General features: G+C 34.2%; 1 protein-coding gene across 1 annotated transcript in view; it reads left to right on the top strand.

Annotated features, from left to right (window-relative positions):
• Positions 1-19,368, top strand: part of LOC150107271 (putative sodium/potassium/calcium exchanger CG1090) — a 197,313-nt gene that overhangs the window by 133,629 nt on the left and 44,316 nt on the right. Inside the window, exon 7 of the mRNA XM_090391766.1 lies at positions 12,143-12,388. Coding sequence (XP_090247892.1) covers positions 12,143-12,388 — 246 coding nt within the window. The remainder of the gene's footprint in view (positions 1-12,142; positions 12,389-19,368) is intronic.

Genomic DNA, 19,368 nt, shown 5'->3' with positions numbered 1-19,368 from the left:
ATTAATAATCTGAATTATGCAGTTTAATGCAGTAGTTTCTTTTGGTTACGGCACAAGTTGACTTTTTGCTGCTGGCAACACTGCAAGTTTTGACATCCGTCTACTGGACATGTGAACGTGTGATAGAAGTGATTCTCTGAAGTTTTAAACAATACTAGTATGAATGCATACAACTCAACGTTGTTAAATGCTACTTGATGCAATTACTTTTCGAAACTTTCACTGCTGTAATACTGATTTATTTCTTAAAATTTATCCCCTTATAAAATGAGCAAACAAAGAACATTATTTGATTTCCTAAATATAAATACAATAAAGTTTTTACAGTAATATTTAAGTAAAGTTGATTTCTGTTTTCTGATTTTTTGTCATTATAATCAGAAAGTAAAACCACTATTTTAAAAAAGTTTAATTATTATATATTATGTTACTACAAACTAGGGGACTGCGAAAATATTTTAGGATACTTAGGGGGCCACGACTACTAAAAGGTTAAGAACCACTGCTCTTTGGAGTCAAAAGACTCATCATTGAAGGCTTGCCCTAGAAGCTCTCAATCTATCATACCTTGAACTCATTCACCATTCATGCTCTCACCATCCTATCAGACAATGCATTCCATGATTCAACCATCCTCTTGCTCACAATTTTCAAGGATGGTCCTTTGTCCTCACTCCTTTCCCCCATTTCACCAACCAAAAACTCCCCAGTGTCAGCCCTACAACTACCCCTCAACAGTTTAAATGTTTCGATCATATCACCTCTCCTTCTTCTATCTACCAAACTTTGCAGTCCAAATACCCCAGACTGTCCTCATAACTAACATTGTAGTTCCAATATCATTTTTGTTATCTGCCTCTGTGCTCTTTCCAAGGTTAATTTATTTCCTTCAAATCCTGGGAACCAAATTTGAGCACAGTAGTCCAGGTGTGGTCTGATGAGCAACAAAGAAATAATATTCCCAAACAGAGTGATTTAGAAGGACCACCCATTTTACTTTGTGAAGTTGAAAATGCTGTCAGAAAACTAAAACCACATAAAGCTGCAGGATTAGATAATATCTTGGCAGAATGGTTTAGGGCTCTCAGTGAAGGAGGATTGAAATTTCTAACAAAATTATGCAATAAGATATACGAGACTGGATTTCTACCCAAAGATATTAATCACTCAATTTTCGTTCCAATTCCCAAAAAAAAACAAAAGCTACAAGATGTGAAGAGTTCAGGACAATTAGCCTCATTAGTCAAGTTTCAAAAGTCCTCCTATATGTTATTCTTGAAAGAAATAAAAGAAAGATAAACATAGAAATAAATGATACTCAAAGTGGCTTCAAGGAAAATATAGGTACAAGAGAAGGTATTTTCAACATCAGAACCATCATAGAAAGATATCTAGAAAAACAAAAAGATGTGTACTTCTGTTTCATAAATTACAAAAAGGCATTCGACAATGTTCAACATGAACAATTAATTGAAATCCTTTCAAAAATAGGCATGGATGGAAAAGACATTAGGCTAATAACCAATCTTTACTGGTAACAGACTGCATCTTTGAGAATAAATAGAGAGACCTCAGAAGAATTCCCAGTTCAGAAAGGTGTGAGACAAGGCTGTGTCTTGTCTCTGATTCTCTTTAACCTGTACACAGAAGAAATATTTAATAAAATTAGTAACCTCAAAGGAATCACTGTAGGGGGCAGAAATATTAATAACTTAAGATATGCATGACATTTTTCTTCTAGCTGAAAACAAATATGACCTCAGTACTCTTATAGATGAAACCCTCAAGTACAGTGAACAGTTTGGCTTCAGTTTCAACTTTAAAAAGACAGAAATCATGATAATTTCAAGAGAAAAGGAAATACAAAAAATATTCATCAATATAAAAGGAAATAAATTAGAACAGGTGCAAACATATATATACCTCAGACACTTGATCACAGAGAATGGCAGGACAGAAGATGAAATTAGAAAAAGGATTGAAATTGCAAGATCAACTTTCAACAATATGAAAAATCTACCGACATCTAGAGAATCAAATCTGAAAACAAGACTAAGAATCTCCAAATGTTACATATGGTCCACATTATTATATGGAGTAGAGACTTGGACACTCACCAATCTGAGTGTGAAAAAACTGGAGGCTTTTGAAATGTGGATGCTGCGAAAAATTATGAGGATTAATATTTTATTATCCCTTTAAGTTTAAGGGGATAATAAATCCTTCATGGCTCTTTATTGTAGTAATAAATTATGAGGATATCATGGAAAGAAAAAAGACAAATGAAGAGGTACTAGAGATGGTAGGCATAAACAGGAGCCTGATAAAAGAAATTAAAAAGAGAAAAGTCAGCTATTTCAGACATAACTGCCTACAAAGGACACTTCTCAAAGGAACTGTTGAGGGAAAGAGAAGGAGAGAAAGACAAAGACTGGAGCGGATGAAAAATATAGAAGACGGGACCTATCTCTCATATGAGGAATGCAGCAGAGAGGCACGGATCTCCTGGAGGGAGAAGACACCTGACAGGACAGGGTCTGATCAGGACTTTATTCAATGAAGTGACAACTCTTTTATCTCTGCTGGTCAGCATCCTTTTCAGTATTGCAGCAATTCTCTGGTTACCTTCACCACCTTTGCAATATGTTCCCTGAATTTCAGGTTTCTATCAATCATTACCCCAAGATCCCTTGCCTCTTGCACTTCCTCCAACAGAGTATGCAGCTTCCCATCAGTGTATCACAAACTGTAAGTTTTACATTTAGCTGAATTAAACTGATGCCTTACAAACAATGGATAGAACATTATAAGAATTTATGGTATGACCCAAATTTAATAACAGGAAATAATAATGAAGAAATCAGTACTGATATAGAACCAATGAGATTAAAACTAAAAGAAGCAATAAAGGTATCAAAAATTAGAAAATCAACCAGATTAAATGGCATAAATACAAAGCTTTGGAAATTTGGTGGAGAATATTTATCCCACAGATTCTTAAAATTAATAAATAACTTTTAGAGGAAATGTGAGGTGCCATCAGATTGATCAGAAGCTAAGGTTATATCTATATTTAAGAAATAGGACAGATATGACTGGAAATTACAGAGGAATAAGTTTCTTAAATACAGGTTACAAAATTTACAGTAAAATCCTGAATAAAGAAACCTAGAAATATTGCAAACAATCTACTCCCAGAAGAACAAAATCATTTCAGACATGGAAGATCGATAATGTATAGACAATATTTATGTGTTAAAACAAATTATTGAAAAAAAAGATGAGAATATAATTTAGAGACTCATCTGGCCTTCACAGATTATGAGAAAGCTTTTGACAAAATACACAGAGAAAAATTATGGAACATAATGAAAAAACAAGGATATCCATTACATTTGGTACAAACTATACAAAGTTTATATAAAGATACAAAAATACAGTTATAGTTAGGTAATAAATTAAAGAAGATGAAGATAATCAAGGTGCTAGACAGGGATGTAGCTTATCTCCAACTCTATTCACTATATATATATATATATTTTTTTTTTTTTTGATCATATTATTAAAATATGGAAAACAACAATAAAACAAGGTATTCGGATAACCAGAAGTATACTGAATGCAGATTTTATTACAAGACAGTGAAGATAACTTTCAAAAATCAGTTTATGAATTAAACAAAATAAGCCAACAATACAATTTAAAAATTTCACAAAAGGAAACAAGTCATGGCAAATAAGTGTCAAGATCATGTTAGATCAAAAATAGTCATAGAAAATAAAATAATAGATGAGGTGACATTATTTAATTATGTAGGCTGCACAATTACATATCTAAAAGATAAAGATATAGATGAAAAAATAAAGAAATTTCAGAAAATACGTGGAACAATTAAAAGGACACTGAATAAAAAAACAAGACAAGAAACTCAACTAAAATTTTCTAAAGTAATGGCCACTCCAATCTCCAATTCTGTTACATGGTTCAAAAACATAGACTGTTAAAAAGAAAGATGAAAGTAAAATACAAGCTGCAGAAATGAGATTAAGAGAAATTAAAGGATGCACAAAATTGGACTATATATTATTAGATATATGAAGAGCCAAAGGCTTCAATTCGGCGACATATAACTTGTTTAAGTTAAGGGATATTACATCCCATATCGTTTCTTAGCCGAATAAGAAACTCAAAGAGTTTCATGCCGAATATAGTAGAAACTATATAAAGTTCGGCGATTCCAAGCGTAAGCAAATACCTGGATACTGCAGCAACTGACCCTAAAGGTAGTGCAAGCTGAGGCAACTCATGTCTAAGGTGGAGCAAGCTCCGATCACTATTCTTGATATTTACCCATAATGTGAACTTAGCTCCTAGGAGCTGTATTTCTGTTCAACATTATGAGAGAAGGTCACTACCCAGACTGGTTTCAACCTTTATTGAGGTCTCATCAGTGAGTAGGTAGACCTAGTTAATAGTTAATATCAAGTTTGTAGCGAACAGAACTTACAACCCTTCTATGAGTATTGACGAGAGGTGTCCTAATAAATTATTAGATATATGAAGAGCCAAAGGCTTCAATTCGGTGACATATGACTTGTTTAAGTTAAGGGATATTACATCCCATATCGTTTCTTAGCCGAATAAGAAACTCAAAGAGTTTCATGCCGAATATAGTAGAAACTATATAAAGTTTGGCAATTCCAAGTGTAAGCAAATACCTGGATACTGCAGCAACTGACCCTAAAGGTAGTGCAAGCTGAGGCAACTCATGTCTAAGGTGGAGCAAGCTCCGATCACTATTCTTAATATTTACCCATAATGTGAACTTATCTCCTAGGAGCTGTATTTCTGTTCAACATTATGAGAGAAGGTCACTACCCAGACCAGTTTCAACCTTTATTGAAGTCTCATCAGTGAGTAGGTAGACCTAGTTAATATCAAGTTTGTAGCGAACAGAACTTACAACCCTTCTATGAGTATTGCCGAGAGGTGTCCTAATAAATTATTAGATATATGAAGAGCCAAAGGCTTCAATTCGGCAACATATGACTTGTTTAAGTTAAGGGATATTATATAAGTTAAGGGATATATAAAAAATTAACACATCAGAAGACAGCTAGATATTTACATTGTAAATGAAAGGATCAATAAATATAGAGAAAAATGGAAAGTGCATCATTTATGTTGGAAAGATATCAGCTACCAAAAGAGGTGGATAGATATAAACCAAGGGGGGAGAGGGGGGGGGAGATCAGCTGCAAGATGGAAAGACCAGTGAAGCCAGAACAGGCAAATGCCTAATCCTTGAAGAGAAGAAGAAACTGATGTATCCTATTCAAATCCGATTAATGAGCACTGAAATTTTTAATATATTTGTGGTGGTCTATCATGTGTTATGCTCAACTTGGAATTCGTTTGGTGTATATTTTTTCTATTCTGTGTCAGACAGGTGTAATTTTACAAAGTTTTTAATATAAATGGTATTGCTAGTTAGAATGTTTTTTTGTAAAGTTAGTATTTATAAACAGCCTTAATGATACAGAAAATCACAAATGCAATTCTGATTTCAAGTTGTGTGTGTATACACAACTTGTAATCAAACTGCATATATATACATGTGTGTGTATATGCATCTTTGATACTATTGAAGAAGACAAAGAAAATTTTTTACACTTTAACATTTTTTACTCCACATTCTAACTCATGAATAATTAACACTTTTTTTTTTTTTTTCAAACAGAGAAACACTTTCTTTTAGTAGATATGTTTCAGACAGGGTTCATTTTTAACTGATTTTATAGTCGTGGCACTGTTTGGGTTAAGTGAGGGAGGAGGGCCAGAGGCTAGACCCTAGAAAGGTAGATTGAGTGGGGATAGTTCTCAAGGGCAAGTTTAGGTTATTAACTGGCTGTAATCCAATGCAGGTGGTCATAAAAGTAAGTCATTCCTTTCATTTTTGGGTATTCCAAGAACTATCCGAGAATTTAAGAATGTTTGCCTAGTTACCAAAATTTGTACAGTATATCTGTGTAGCATGTTCATCGTAAAAGTGAGCAATTGTATGGGAATATGCAAAAATTAAAATCATTATGGCATGGTTATAACTGTGACAGGCATACATCACGGAATTGAATTGAATTGTGTATAGTAGGGATAGTGGGTGCATGTAGTAGTTTATTTTATATAGGATGTAGCCATTGACTAAACAAGTGTTGCAAAGGCACCTGAGTTCTGTTTCAATGGCTGTGTCATTTGAGGATGGCATACTGTTGGGAAGGGTGGTAGTGTGATTGTTTATAAAAATACTTTCCTGTATAAATGGGTTGTCTATAAATAGAAAAGTATACTGAGCCATTAGAAAGCTCCATCCTTCCTACACCCAACAAACAGATTACAGAATAAACATTCCCATCCCATATATTAAGAAAAAAAAATAGCTAAATTAATTCTGAAAGACTATTTTTAGAATTAGCATCAGCTTTGAAGCACTCTCCCAACCTCAACAATGTTGAGGTTAGGAGAGTTTTGACCAAAGATCTTGGAGGTTGTCACTTTGAAGAATGATAGCCTGACTTCCCTAAATTAACTTAATGGTTATCTGGCTCATAGAGGGCACTATGTAAGGACATTAGTTCTGTTTTCTACAATTCCTTAGTTCAGTGCTGTGTTCTCTTACAACGCTGGGTAAAAAACCAGCAAATTAGTAAGTTTATTAAATGTATTTTTTTTCCCTCTCTTTGTGGGTGTTGTTTATACCATGAAGCATTATTGTGAATAATCAATGACACCTAAGTGTTTCTATACCTGTAAGAGTTTCTGAAAACAGAAACAAACACATCCTTCCTCTCATTTCAGTTTCATTCTAAGAACTTGTCATGATTTGTAGTGCGTGTGTTTACACAAACAGGAAGAATGAGAAAACATCTCTCGCCACTAGGTTGACAACCCCAAAAAGTTTCTTCTCAACCTAACCTGAACATGTTAAAGATACCTTATAATCTGAAATCATTCATCCTTCTTAAATTCAAAAAGCTTGTTATAGTTTTAATTTAATTTTTTTTATTACACCTCACGGACCACTAAACTCACAATTTTGAATCCCACAGACTACTAACATGAATTTTTTTAAAAGGTACAAACATGTATAAAATAATGATCATAAAAGTTGCATTTTATTAATGTGAAATTGCACTTGTTTAATTATAACAAAATTATTAGTGTGATATATGTTGCTGCTCATTTGAAATAAGTTTATGGATTCTTGGCTCCAATGATGTCACTGCAACACAGAGAGCCATTTCTATTTCAAGTCGATGGCAGTACTTGTTTTTAATTGGCGTAACTGATAAGAATGTCTTTTCACACAAATAATTTGTTGCAAATGGAATCAAAATTTTGATGACTTTTTCACTCAGCACTGGGTGAGTTTTCACTTTTTACGGAGAGCCAAAAATAATGTTTTGATGAGGACGAGTGGAATTTAGCTTTGAGACTATCGTCGGATGATAGATCGATATTAGGCTTTCTTTCTCTTTCATGTTCAAATTGCTATCTTCAATTTTTGTCGAAAATGGATCCATTTTCCACATATTGCCATGTCTGGGGTCCTCTTCCTTTGGGCAATAATGGCCAAAAGATTCTGTGAGCGACTATAAGTGCTTTCGAACAATGGTTATTACCTGTTAGTTGACATCCTCTTCTTTCATATACTCATCAAGATTTGGGAAAATTTGCAGATCTTCTTCAGCCAACTGCGTTTGCCACAGCAATATTTTCTTTTGAAATGCATCCATTTTACCTTGCAGTGTGAACACGTCCGTAAGCTGTCCTTGCAAGGACGTGTTTAGCCTATTTAACAGGAAAAAATATCTGCCAGGTATGCAAGCTTGGCTAGCCAATCATCGTCAGACAGATCTAGGAATTTCAATTTATTTTGTTGCTGGAAAAATAACTTGACTTCTTGGCACAAGTTGAACAATCCGGTTAGTATTTTGCCTCTCGACAGCCAACTCACCTCAGCGTGAAGGAGATGAGTATTGAGAGCGCATTTCTTCACAAAGTGCTTCAAATATTCGAGAATTGAGCGCTTTGTGCCGAATTTCATTTACAATTTTAATTACATCAGAGAGAACTTCGTGCAGTTCTGGAGACATTCTTTTCGCCACAAGTTGCTCACGATATAAAATGCAGTGCGTAAACAAGATGCCTGGTCATGCTAGCGGCACCATCTGTGCATATCCCAACACATTTCTCCCATTCAGTACCATGTCTCTGTAAATAACCATCAAGTGCATTGAAAATCTCAGAGCTGGTTGTTCAATATGGCAAGTTGAGCAAACAGAGAAGTTCTTCCTTTAGCTCTCCTTGACACTCAAACCTCACAAAACAAAGGATAACTGCCTTTTTAGTTATGTCTGTTGATTTGTCAAGTTGAATTGAATAAAACATTGAATTTTCACCATTTCTATCGCTTGATTTTCAATATCTTCGGCCATGTCTTCGATTCTACGCTTCACAGTGTTAGCAGACATAGGAATTACTTTCAGTCTCTGGACAGCCTGTTTCCCCAAAAACCTCTTCACAGGCTTGTAACAAGCAAGGCTTAATTCTTCTCCAATCGTATACGGCTTTTTACTTTTTGCAATTTGAAGTGCTATCAAATAAAAAGCCTTTTCTAGAGACTTATCTTCAACAGTCTTTTTTGCTAATGAACTTATTTGCTTTGCATACTTTCACGCATCCTTTGAAAATATTCAACTGGCTTCTTAGCTAAATCTGAGTGTTTTGACTGCAAATGACTGGCGAGTTTCGAAGGTTTCATGGCATCATTGCATAAACTCTCAGAACACACAACACAAAGTGGCTGTGGATCCAGCTCACTTCCAGGTTCTTGAATAAATCCAAACTTCAAGTAGTCCCCATCATATTTTCTTGAAACCTTGAACTTTTTCTTCTCTCCACCTCCAGTTGTAATGTCCTTCCTGATGGTGGCTGTGGAGGCTCTGATTCATTGATCAACTCACGGTTACATGAAGTATTACCAAAGAAATGCAAAATTCTTGGTTGCTTTTTCTCACTCATTGTGCGTTTATTTTATTAGAATCATAAACCAATTATCATTGGTTTATGATTCTTATAAATATGAAACTCTATGAAACTCGAGCTCTTCGATGCCATTAAATATCACAATGTGCACAGTTAAAATAAAAACAATACTGATCACTTACCTAAGAGTATCATGAGGAATAAACACCAGTATAGTGTTGACAGACAACAATTCGTTTCAACAAAATAAAACAGTCGGATGAGAATCAGTATCCATGGGGGGGTTTGATTGTTGAGACAGCAAGCATGCGCCACTGAAGCCTGGCACATGCATACTAGCATTCGCAAGCTGCACCGCCGGTGGGTCGACAGTGGCCTGACAAAAAAAGTGCCCCCTAGATTAAAATTTGTCAGTGATCCTGTGTCAGTGTCCAAATTTCTCCATGGACCACAGATTGGTGGCTTCTGCTGTATACCATATAGGAGGGTGTCTAAAATGTTCTTGGCTTAACAATGAAAAATACTAATTTATAATTTCAATATTATTTTTATTTTTCAACATGATCACCCTTAAGACTAATACATTTATTCCAGCGATGTTCCAGTGCCATTATCCCGTCCCTGTAGTGGTTCTCCGCAAGATCTGCAAAATACCTCTCTACAGCTGCAATCACCTCTAGATTTGAAGAAAAATGTTGACCAGTGAGGAAGAGTTTTTGTTTTGGGAGGAGTCAGAGGAAGCCAAATCTGGGGAATAGGGTGGATGTTCCAACAATTCATAGTGCAGATCCCTTAATTTTCCCATTGCCAAAACACCTTTGTGGGCAGGTGCAATATTCTGATGAAAGATTATTTTTTTCTTCTGCATATTGGGTCTTTTCTCACAAATTTTTTTGTCTGATCTGGTTAAAAGATTGGAATAATATTCCCCAGTTATTGTTTTATCCTTTTCAAGATAATAAACAAAATCCCAAAACACCAATGCCATGACCTTTCCTACTGATGGAACTGACTTTATTTTCTTTGGCGCTGAACAACCGGCTTCTGGCCACTATTTTGACTGCTGTTTGGATTCTGGTGTGTAATGGTGACCATGGTAATAAATTGATGTACAAAATCAGTCTTATTCTTGTTAAAATGCTCCAAGCACTGTTCAGAGATTTTCATGCGAGAGCATTTTTGATCTGCTGTGAGCAAGCGCAGCACCCATCTTGCGCAAAATTTTTTTATTTGCAATTCTTCATGCAAAATATGACCTACACGTTCTTTTGAAATGCCTATAGTCTCAGTAATTTGATGCACTTTGACTCGCCAGTCATCCAGTACCATATCGTGCGCTTGATCAGTGATTTCTCGTATTGTTACACTTTTTGGATGTCCTTCACGTGGATCATCTTCGAGGCTGGTACGTTTAAACTCGGCAGCCCATTTCTTAATTGTCGAAAATGAAGAAGAGAGCCCATAGACTTTTATGAACTTCAAATGAATTTCTTTTGGCATTAAACCTTCTTTTACAAAGAATTTTATAACAGGGTACAGACAACACTTTTGCTTCAGAGAGCCGTATAAAACAAACTACTTGATAGAATGACTTGCAATTTCACATGGAAGCTTTTTTCAGACCACCCTCGTATGAGGGTAGTCTGAAAAGTTCTCAGTGTCGACCATAGACGACAACACTATATGCAAGATTTTTTTTTCTAAGTGTCTAAGTACTGCACTTGCTCAGAGCAGATCAAAATGCACTCGCATGAAAATCTCTGAACAATGCTTTGATCATTTTAACAAGAATAAAACCGATTTTGTTCATCAATTTATTATTATGGATGAGACTTGGATTCACCATTATATTACAGAAGCCAGTTGTTCAGCGACAAAGAAGACAAAGTTGGTTCCATCAGCAGGAAAGGTCATGGTATCGGTGTTTTGGGATGCTAAAGGCATTTTGTTTATTAATGATCTTGAAAAGGGTAAAACAATAACCAGGGAATATTATTCCAATCTTTTAACTAGACTAGACGAAAAAATTAGTGAGAAAAGACCCGGTTTGCAGAAGAAAAAAATCATCTTTCATCAGGACAATGTACTTGCCCACAAAGGTGTTTTGGCAATGGGAAAATTAAGGGATCCGCACTATGAATTGTTGGAACATTTGCCCTATTCCCCAGATTTGGCTCCTTCTGACCTATCTCTTCCCAAAACTAAAACTCTTTCTCGTGGGTCAGTGATTTTCTTTGAATCAAGAGGTGATTGCAGCTGTAGAGGGATATTTTGCAGATCTTACTGAGAACCACTACAGGGACAGGATTAGAGCATTGCAGGAATAAATGTATTAGTCTTAAGGGAGATTATGTTGAAAAATAAAACAATTTTGAAATTATAAATTCGATTTTTCATTATAAGGCCAAGAACTTTTCCGACCACCCTTGTAGTTTCAAATAATATGAAGTGCACCCAGAGAAAATAATTTTCTTATCTGAATCATTATTTACTTTTGACTACATTGAACATTTACAAAAATTCAACATAACCGATGAAGCAGCTAATAAATCAAACAGTTCATTCTTCCTCTGCATTAATTAAAGTAAAACAAACATAGGTTGCTATACTAAAATAAAATGAATATCAGTTCTTTCAACTCTCACTTTCATATTTCCTACTATAAGTTCATTGCTCATTCTGTTCTTCCAATTCGTCTTGGAAATGATACCCTCATTAAAAAATTATAACTGACATCGGCTTCATAAAAATTTGAAATACTTTAGAATAGAATCCGAAAGATTATAGAAGGTTTTTTTTTCTTGGTGCTTGATGAATGTTGTTTTCTTACATATAAAATAATAGTAAGTAAATAAATAAAAAATATTTTCAGCAGTTAAAATTTAAATGCTTTAAAATATTCTAAAGCAATTAAAACTGCTATATCCAAGTAGTAAAAAATGATTAAAAATGCTCATATAATGAATTAACTTAGTTCAGAGGCATTGAACTTTATTTATTTGAGTTTTGAATTATAAATATAATTGAACATATATATTTGGTATAATGTAATTACACATTATCAAATATTTATTTTTTAAATTTATTAACATTTTAGCTGCATCAAATTCTCCTTATATACATATGGAAGAAAACAGTATTAATTCGCCATTTAAACGACCAAAAGGGATTGTGAAAACAACGAACTGGATTGTTTCATTGCCGTTCCTTCTTACATTTTATTTTACTGTGCCTGACTGCCGTATAAAGAAATGGCAAAAATGTTACCTTTTAACGTTTTTGATGTCTTGTGTATGGATAGCTGCTATGTCTTATCTCATGGTGTGGATGATCACAATAATAGGTAAGTACAAATTTTAATTATATTTTTATCACTCTACTGCAATTACTCCTGTATAGTCCTCCTGGCTGGTCTTTTTAATCTGCAGTAGACTGAGAGGGAAAATTTTTAAACAAGAAAAAAAAAATTGCCCATTTTAAATTGAAAACTTACCTAATTATTTAATTTTATATATACCTATCAAGGGACAGACCAGATTAAGCTGGATCACTAATATTAAGAAAGCTGCTAAATCAACAACCTTCAAGATCTTTCAAGAAAAACTTTATTAAGAGAAGATGGACTCATGAAGTACTCAGTCTGTCTTGACGGAAGAGAATCAATCACATATATATTAGGACTAGGGGACATCCATGGAAACTGGGCAAAAGTGTGGTTAGTAAAGGTGTTAGAGCTGGGTTCTTTACTTTTAGAGTAGTGAATGAGTGGAATGCGCTCCCTGAGTCTGTGGTGGATGCTGTGACAGTGAATGAGTTTAAGGCGAGGTATGATAGATACTGTATGAATGTCAAATAGTTGTGATGAATATGATTTGGGGCCTCCCTCGATGAGTCCAATGACTCCCTGGAGTTGCCCGTAGTAATAGTAATATATATACATCTAGATCAGTGCTTCCCAAACTTCTGGATGTCAGGGCCCCCTGTGCAAAAATTAAAATATTTCACGGCCCCCCCTCGAAAAAAAATCGTAATAGAGAGAGATATTATTATAATATTTAATGTATTTATATTCAATACAAAACATACACAGCGAATATTGCAAAAATCAAATGCAAATATTACATTTTTTGCCTCTTACCGTTTGGTTCTGAAGACGATGCGGGCTGTTCTGGTAAAATATGAAATACTGTCTTTTTTTTTTTTTTAGTCTGTTTCTGATTGTTCGTGGGATTTTTTTTAAAATTTTTTATCAGCCACTTATCCATCTAAGGGGGTTACATTTTTTAATGTAAAATAGATAAAATAATATCACCACTTACCGATACTGGCACACCACAGACTGATAACATGAAATTAGTGAATATTACCTGAATAAGGGAATCCCCGAACCAGGAACATTTTTTTCTTTTGTGAGTTTTCTCCCTTTACGGTAATTAAACCTAACGCGAAACAGACAGCAAAGGCAGGTCATTAAAACGTGCATATGATTGGTGGGGGTATTAACAAAAGATCGCGCAACTGAAATATAAAAGCATAGCTGACAATTGAGTTGAAATGCTAACTCTCTTCAACCGAATTCCATATGTGAAACTGCCATAACATATATATATATATATATATATATATATATATATATATTACTTAGTTTTAACACTTTTACGAATTTTAACATGTTCAGTTGAATTTTATTGCTGCCTTGGGAAATCGAACTCACACACATCTAATTAATAACAATAGTTTTCAGTTAGATACTGTGTTTGTCCATGCAAATGGACAAACACAAACAAAACCATGATACATACCTCATACAGAAACAAAACCATGCATATGGTTTTGTTTCTGTATGAGGGGACATGTGATTCATTAATTAGTGTGTTTTTATCCCAGTTGTCTCTAATTGCACTATTTGTTGAGAAATATATTACTTGTTTTGATTGCCTCTGCAGTATAGTGGCTGTTAGGGAGGGGTGTTGTTTACCACTGCAAGCGAGTTACTATCTCCCCACATGAACTTGTTTAAGCCTTTTTTCATGTGTGAAGTATATGCGAAACTTTTATTGGTAACAGAAAACTAGCTCGGATGACAGTGATAATATAAAACGAGTTTTGATATGTATATAAAGTCAATATCAACAGTCCCTGATTACGAACGCGTGATGAAATGGACAGGAAGATTTGACGCTTCCCTGGAGAGCATTCGAAGTAAATACAATTAACCACTGCTTTGAAATGAAACATATGAATAAGCAAAATTTACTAGTATTCATTAAGCGCCGAAATACGCAGGAAGCAAAGTTTGTGAACCAACACCAATGTGTGAATTTTTCCATTAAAATATAAAAAATAACAAAAAAGAAATAATAAAAGTTAAATACGTTTCTTTTAAAATAAAAAAAAAATCTACTTAGTCTTAAAACATTTTAAATTTGTTTTCATTATTTCACGGCCCCCCTCAACAAAACCTATGGCCCCCAAGGGGGCCGCGGCCCACAGTTTGGGAAGCGCTGATCTAGATGACCCTATACATACCTACTCTCTCACACATGCCAGTGGCGGCAAGTGAAAATTTTAAGTGGGGATGCTACATATACAAAATAAGAAAAATAATTCATTTTTTCCTAATCAGCAAACAATTTATTTATAAGTAAATTTATATGTTAAAAAAATTTTCTTTATTAAATATTTTATTTGAAAATAAAATCCATTCTTCTATTTTTGGCTTGACAAAATTTTTCAATAACCTTTTCATTAAAATTTGTAATTTGCGAAATGATAATTTAGAAAATGCAATTCTTTTCGTATTTTCAACAGCGGCATTCATCATAATTCAGCCTTGTATCTATAATAAATAATAATTATATGTTATTTTAACATAATAAAATAAGATTTACCAAAAATATTTCACCCTTACTACGAACACACACTAATAATAAAAGTTTCGTATCTCTCAGAAATAACATGCGCAAGCATACAATTTATCTGTAGCGACACTGCTCGTTGGGCAGTGTCAGATTCACTTGTTATGTGCAGTGACAAGTGCAAACAAATATTGGCGAGTCTAGGTTCAACTGACTGAACATGATAATTCTGACACTGCATTAGATCCTGTCTGCTAAACACAGAACCTAATGGAATCACATTAAGGTGACAGAAGTGAAACTATTACAGCATTTTTTTAAAAATAGAAATGGGAAACACTGTAGTAGACTAAACCTAAATCATGAATGTACATTCATCTTCACAAGATATGGAAATAATTTTCTTGGACTGTATTTTTGTTTTCTTTTTATTGATATGCTGTTACTGTATTTTTGGTCATCTTTTATTTGCACTGGACTAATTATGATTGTCCTGCTTATCAAGCCATCATTCTTGATGTCATATCCATATTTAAATGTAACATTATTAACTTCAGTTACTCTCTAAGGATATTCTGGAGCACAAATGATATATGAGTTACTAAACATATTATTTCTTTATTTGTATTTGTAATCCATTCAGTTATTTACTCTTAATATAGGATAATTGAATGTGTTCTGTGTAAATGTAGTTCCATGTAAAATAAATGTGGATATAAGTAGTAACAACATGGCTTAAAACAAAGAGCCAAATTGTACAACATTTACTACAAATCTTTATGATAAGACAGCAGATTAAATGATACATGACTAGCTTGGACAAAAACTAGGTCATAAAACTAATGGACTATACATCTCAATTTCTTGAATAAGCATATTGTTTTCAGAGTTATTTTGAATATCATGGAGAGGTATGATTTTTCTTCTTTTCAAGAGATAACCTTGAAAAGAATGAGAGAATACAGAGAAAAATGTAAGAAAGGAAAGCTGTGTGAAGGTGGCTAAATCATAGGAATTCTAGCAAGAGTATAGAAGATAAATATCAGAAAGGCAGGGGAAATGTTCAAGTGGCTGTTGAAAATGCTTAGAAATGGAGGAATCAGAGATCATAAAAATATTCCAGATTTCTGGAGTAATTACTTTGAAAGAAGAATGCTATCAGGAGTATTATCAATACTTGAGATGGGGGAAGGAACGCCATCAAAAACCTAAAATGAATGTTACTGAAGTAGATGGTATTGACCAGAAATGCTGAAATATGAAGATATAGAAGTTTTTTAGTGGCTTCACTGTATAATCCAGAAGGCATAGTCAAAAGGTCAAATATACCAGATGATAGGAGTAGAGTTCTCATAGTATCTATCTAAAAACAGTAAATAAAATAGAATGTGAGAATTTCCCAATGAGTGCTCCAGGTCAGATTTAGGCAAGAATGCTTGAAAAGAGGCTAAGAAAAAATATGGAAAGTAAACTTGGAGTAAAAACAAACTGGGGATTTAGTCTCAGTAGGGGTTGTCAGGATCATATTTTCATTGGCATATAATTGAAAAATCATGGGAATGTCACCAGGATCTTGTAGATCTGGAAAAGGCATATGAAAGAGAAAAATTGTTTGAAATGTGAAATGTTACAATAGTATAGTATAAATGGGACATTATATCAAGCATTACATAGTTTGCATTTATTTGAGTTGTAAGTCAGCAGTTAGAATTGAAGGAGGTACAGGTTTGATGCTAAATCAGGTGCTAGACAAGGGTGCATATTATCTCTATTGTTATTCATTATCTACATTGATCACAACACAATATCGAAGGAGAGTGACATAGTGACCTGATATCAAAATTAGATATGTTAATATCAGCTCTTTATTTTATGAAAATGGTCTTATACTCTTACATAAATCTAGTGCAATTCTGCAATTCCTTAACTAGACTGAATATCTGCTATAACCAATTTGGTATCAAAATCAGCAATAAAAGGAAAGACTATGAAAATAATCAGGAAGAACATTAAAAGTATCCACTGCATTCTGAATGAGGAACCTATAGGACAAGTAAAACATTTCGGCTAGTTATGTACAATTTTTAGTAAAGTTGTCAAATTAAATATGGAGATGAAAACATAAGAAGCTAATTTAGTATGGTAGGGACTCAACTAATTAGTTTATATGGAATAAGAGAGAAATAAATCAGTAAAAACATTAAAGATGTCACTCAAACTAGTTTTAACTTATTTTAACAATCTACCAAACAACACTTATTTTTTCTAATGAAACTGAAATTTCAGTAGACCTATTTCTCTTATTTTTCCTTGTTCCTCATTCTTGAACTGTTTTTGTCTCTGTAATAACATTTGTGCACATGCACACTCTTTCATATAATGTCAGAGTTTCCAGTTTATCTCCTCATTTTAATATCCTTTGGCTAAAATCTCTCTCAGCAGCATTCACTATAATCTGCTTGTTGTTTCTGTCACTATACTAATATCGTCAATCATTTTGAATTGTTGATTTCCTTCTTCAAATGTTCATTTCTCTTGCCCAACTTTTCTAATAGCAAAATCACATTCCTTTTCCACCAGCACTGATCTACACATACCAGCCACTGAATTAGAAACTTTTATTTAATACTGTGTTGGACCTCCTTTTAGCCTATTAATTGTTAATTGAATGGTTAGTGTCATGCCTTGTGCACAGGGGCTGTCCTATTAGAAAGTCCACTGCCTACCATGAAACAAGGTGATGTTCAGGGACCATTACACAAGTTCCAGCACAGTGTCTTGATAGACTTTAGCAGAGGGTTACACCCTTTTCTCGCAGAAATGCAACTTGGATACTCCCTGATATGTCATCCCCACCAAATCATCATCATCACTAATGCAGGTTGATAACTTCTCTGGATCCTGGGTGTTATGGCACATGCTTGGCGACCATCTGAGCATATACTTGATCATTTTGGCAGTTAAATGATTCTTCAGTGAATGGTTTCATCTTCACAGATGAAAAGATTTTCATCTGTGAAGAGGATATTTCTGTATCTGTTGTTTGCATATCACCAGAGAAGTGCATTTAGTTTTATTACCCTCTACTGCATAAGTTGTGGTGTTAGGAAGTGTCCAGTAGAACAACTGGTAGGCTCTCACCCCCAGTTTATCAGTTAGTACATGTGACATCATTCTCTGCGAAACATTCATCTCTTGTTTCACTTTTTGTGTTCTCACAGGATTTAAGCAGAGGCGTGTGTGTTCACAGCCCTCACAAGCTGTTGTTTCCTAATGTAGTATGTTTGATCTGTTCTTTGGCAGTCAGATATGTCTTCTCTATCATTATAACAGTTAATAGCCTGATACGCAAACATCCTAATGATCCCGAGTGTTTTTAGCATGTTGAAAATAACAGGTGGCTGCATTCCAACCTTGTGAAGTGCTATTACATCTACACAGTTTCCATAGTCTCCCCATTGCATGTTAACCCATACAGCTAGATCTCTACTGAAAAATGTGAATGTTGATTGCATGCACAGCACCTCTAATGGAACTGGGCTTGTGCAAGTCTGTGGGCACTGTATGGGTGGGCAGAAGTTGTACCAGTATTTATAGCAAGACTGTGTAGGCTGGTTATATAAAGAAATAGGAGAATAGCAAAATCTGATAACATAATGACTTTATGAAATTTTTGAAATGACTTCATGATAATTATCTGATACAACATGCACGCTAATTTTCTGGAGAGAAATTGATTGTGAATTTCATAATAGCATCAGAGAAATTATTAATGGATTATAGTAATTACATCGTTTAGCCTTGGCAGTGGAATTTAGAACCAAAAGTCTCTTTTCACTGATAATTAGGAAGTATTAGGGTGGAATTTCAAGAAAGATATATTTTTGCATTTATTCCTGTTAAAAACTCCTCTTAATTGTTTCCTGACTTTGCATGATTCCTAAAATTTAACACAATATACTAATGCTTCATGAAGAGGACACTTTTTGATGCATAAACATGGCATCGTATTTGCATTAATAGCCCAGGCATGCGGTCACACATACAGACACTTTTGAGCCTTTTGAACAGACATAGAGATGGTGCAGCAGGTCAAATTTTTAGCATTCTAGTAGTTTTAAACCACTGAGAAGGTGGGTAGGGTGTACACTGAGACAATAGCACCCAGAAATCAGTGGTTATGATGGGTTATTGTGTCAGCGAATTCAATTGAACATTGTCATTTTTCATGAGTTGTTTTTGTTTTCTGAATTTCATCTCTTTTGTGGAATTGTGAACTTACGTGTTTAGACACCAATATAGACAAGTAATTTTTTATAAATTATAACTTTTTTGCCCATATTTACAATGAAAAACAGTGTTAACGATATACTGAATGTCCCATTTTCTGCCAGAGCTTTCGTGGATTGTATGATTATAGTGGAAGAAGGTTGGAACTTGTGTATAAATAAGTAAAATTAGTTAT

This window comes from Typopeltis vanoorti, chromosome 4 (genome assembly GCF_054136105.1).
Source record: "Typopeltis vanoorti isolate ZY-2024b chromosome 4, IOZ_Tvanoo_1.0, whole genome shotgun sequence".
NCBI lineage: Eukaryota > Metazoa > Arthropoda > Arachnida > Uropygi > Thelyphonidae > Typopeltis > Typopeltis vanoorti.
The sequence above is the reverse complement of the archived record's forward strand: the minus strand, read 5'-3'. Positions and strand labels throughout refer to the sequence as shown.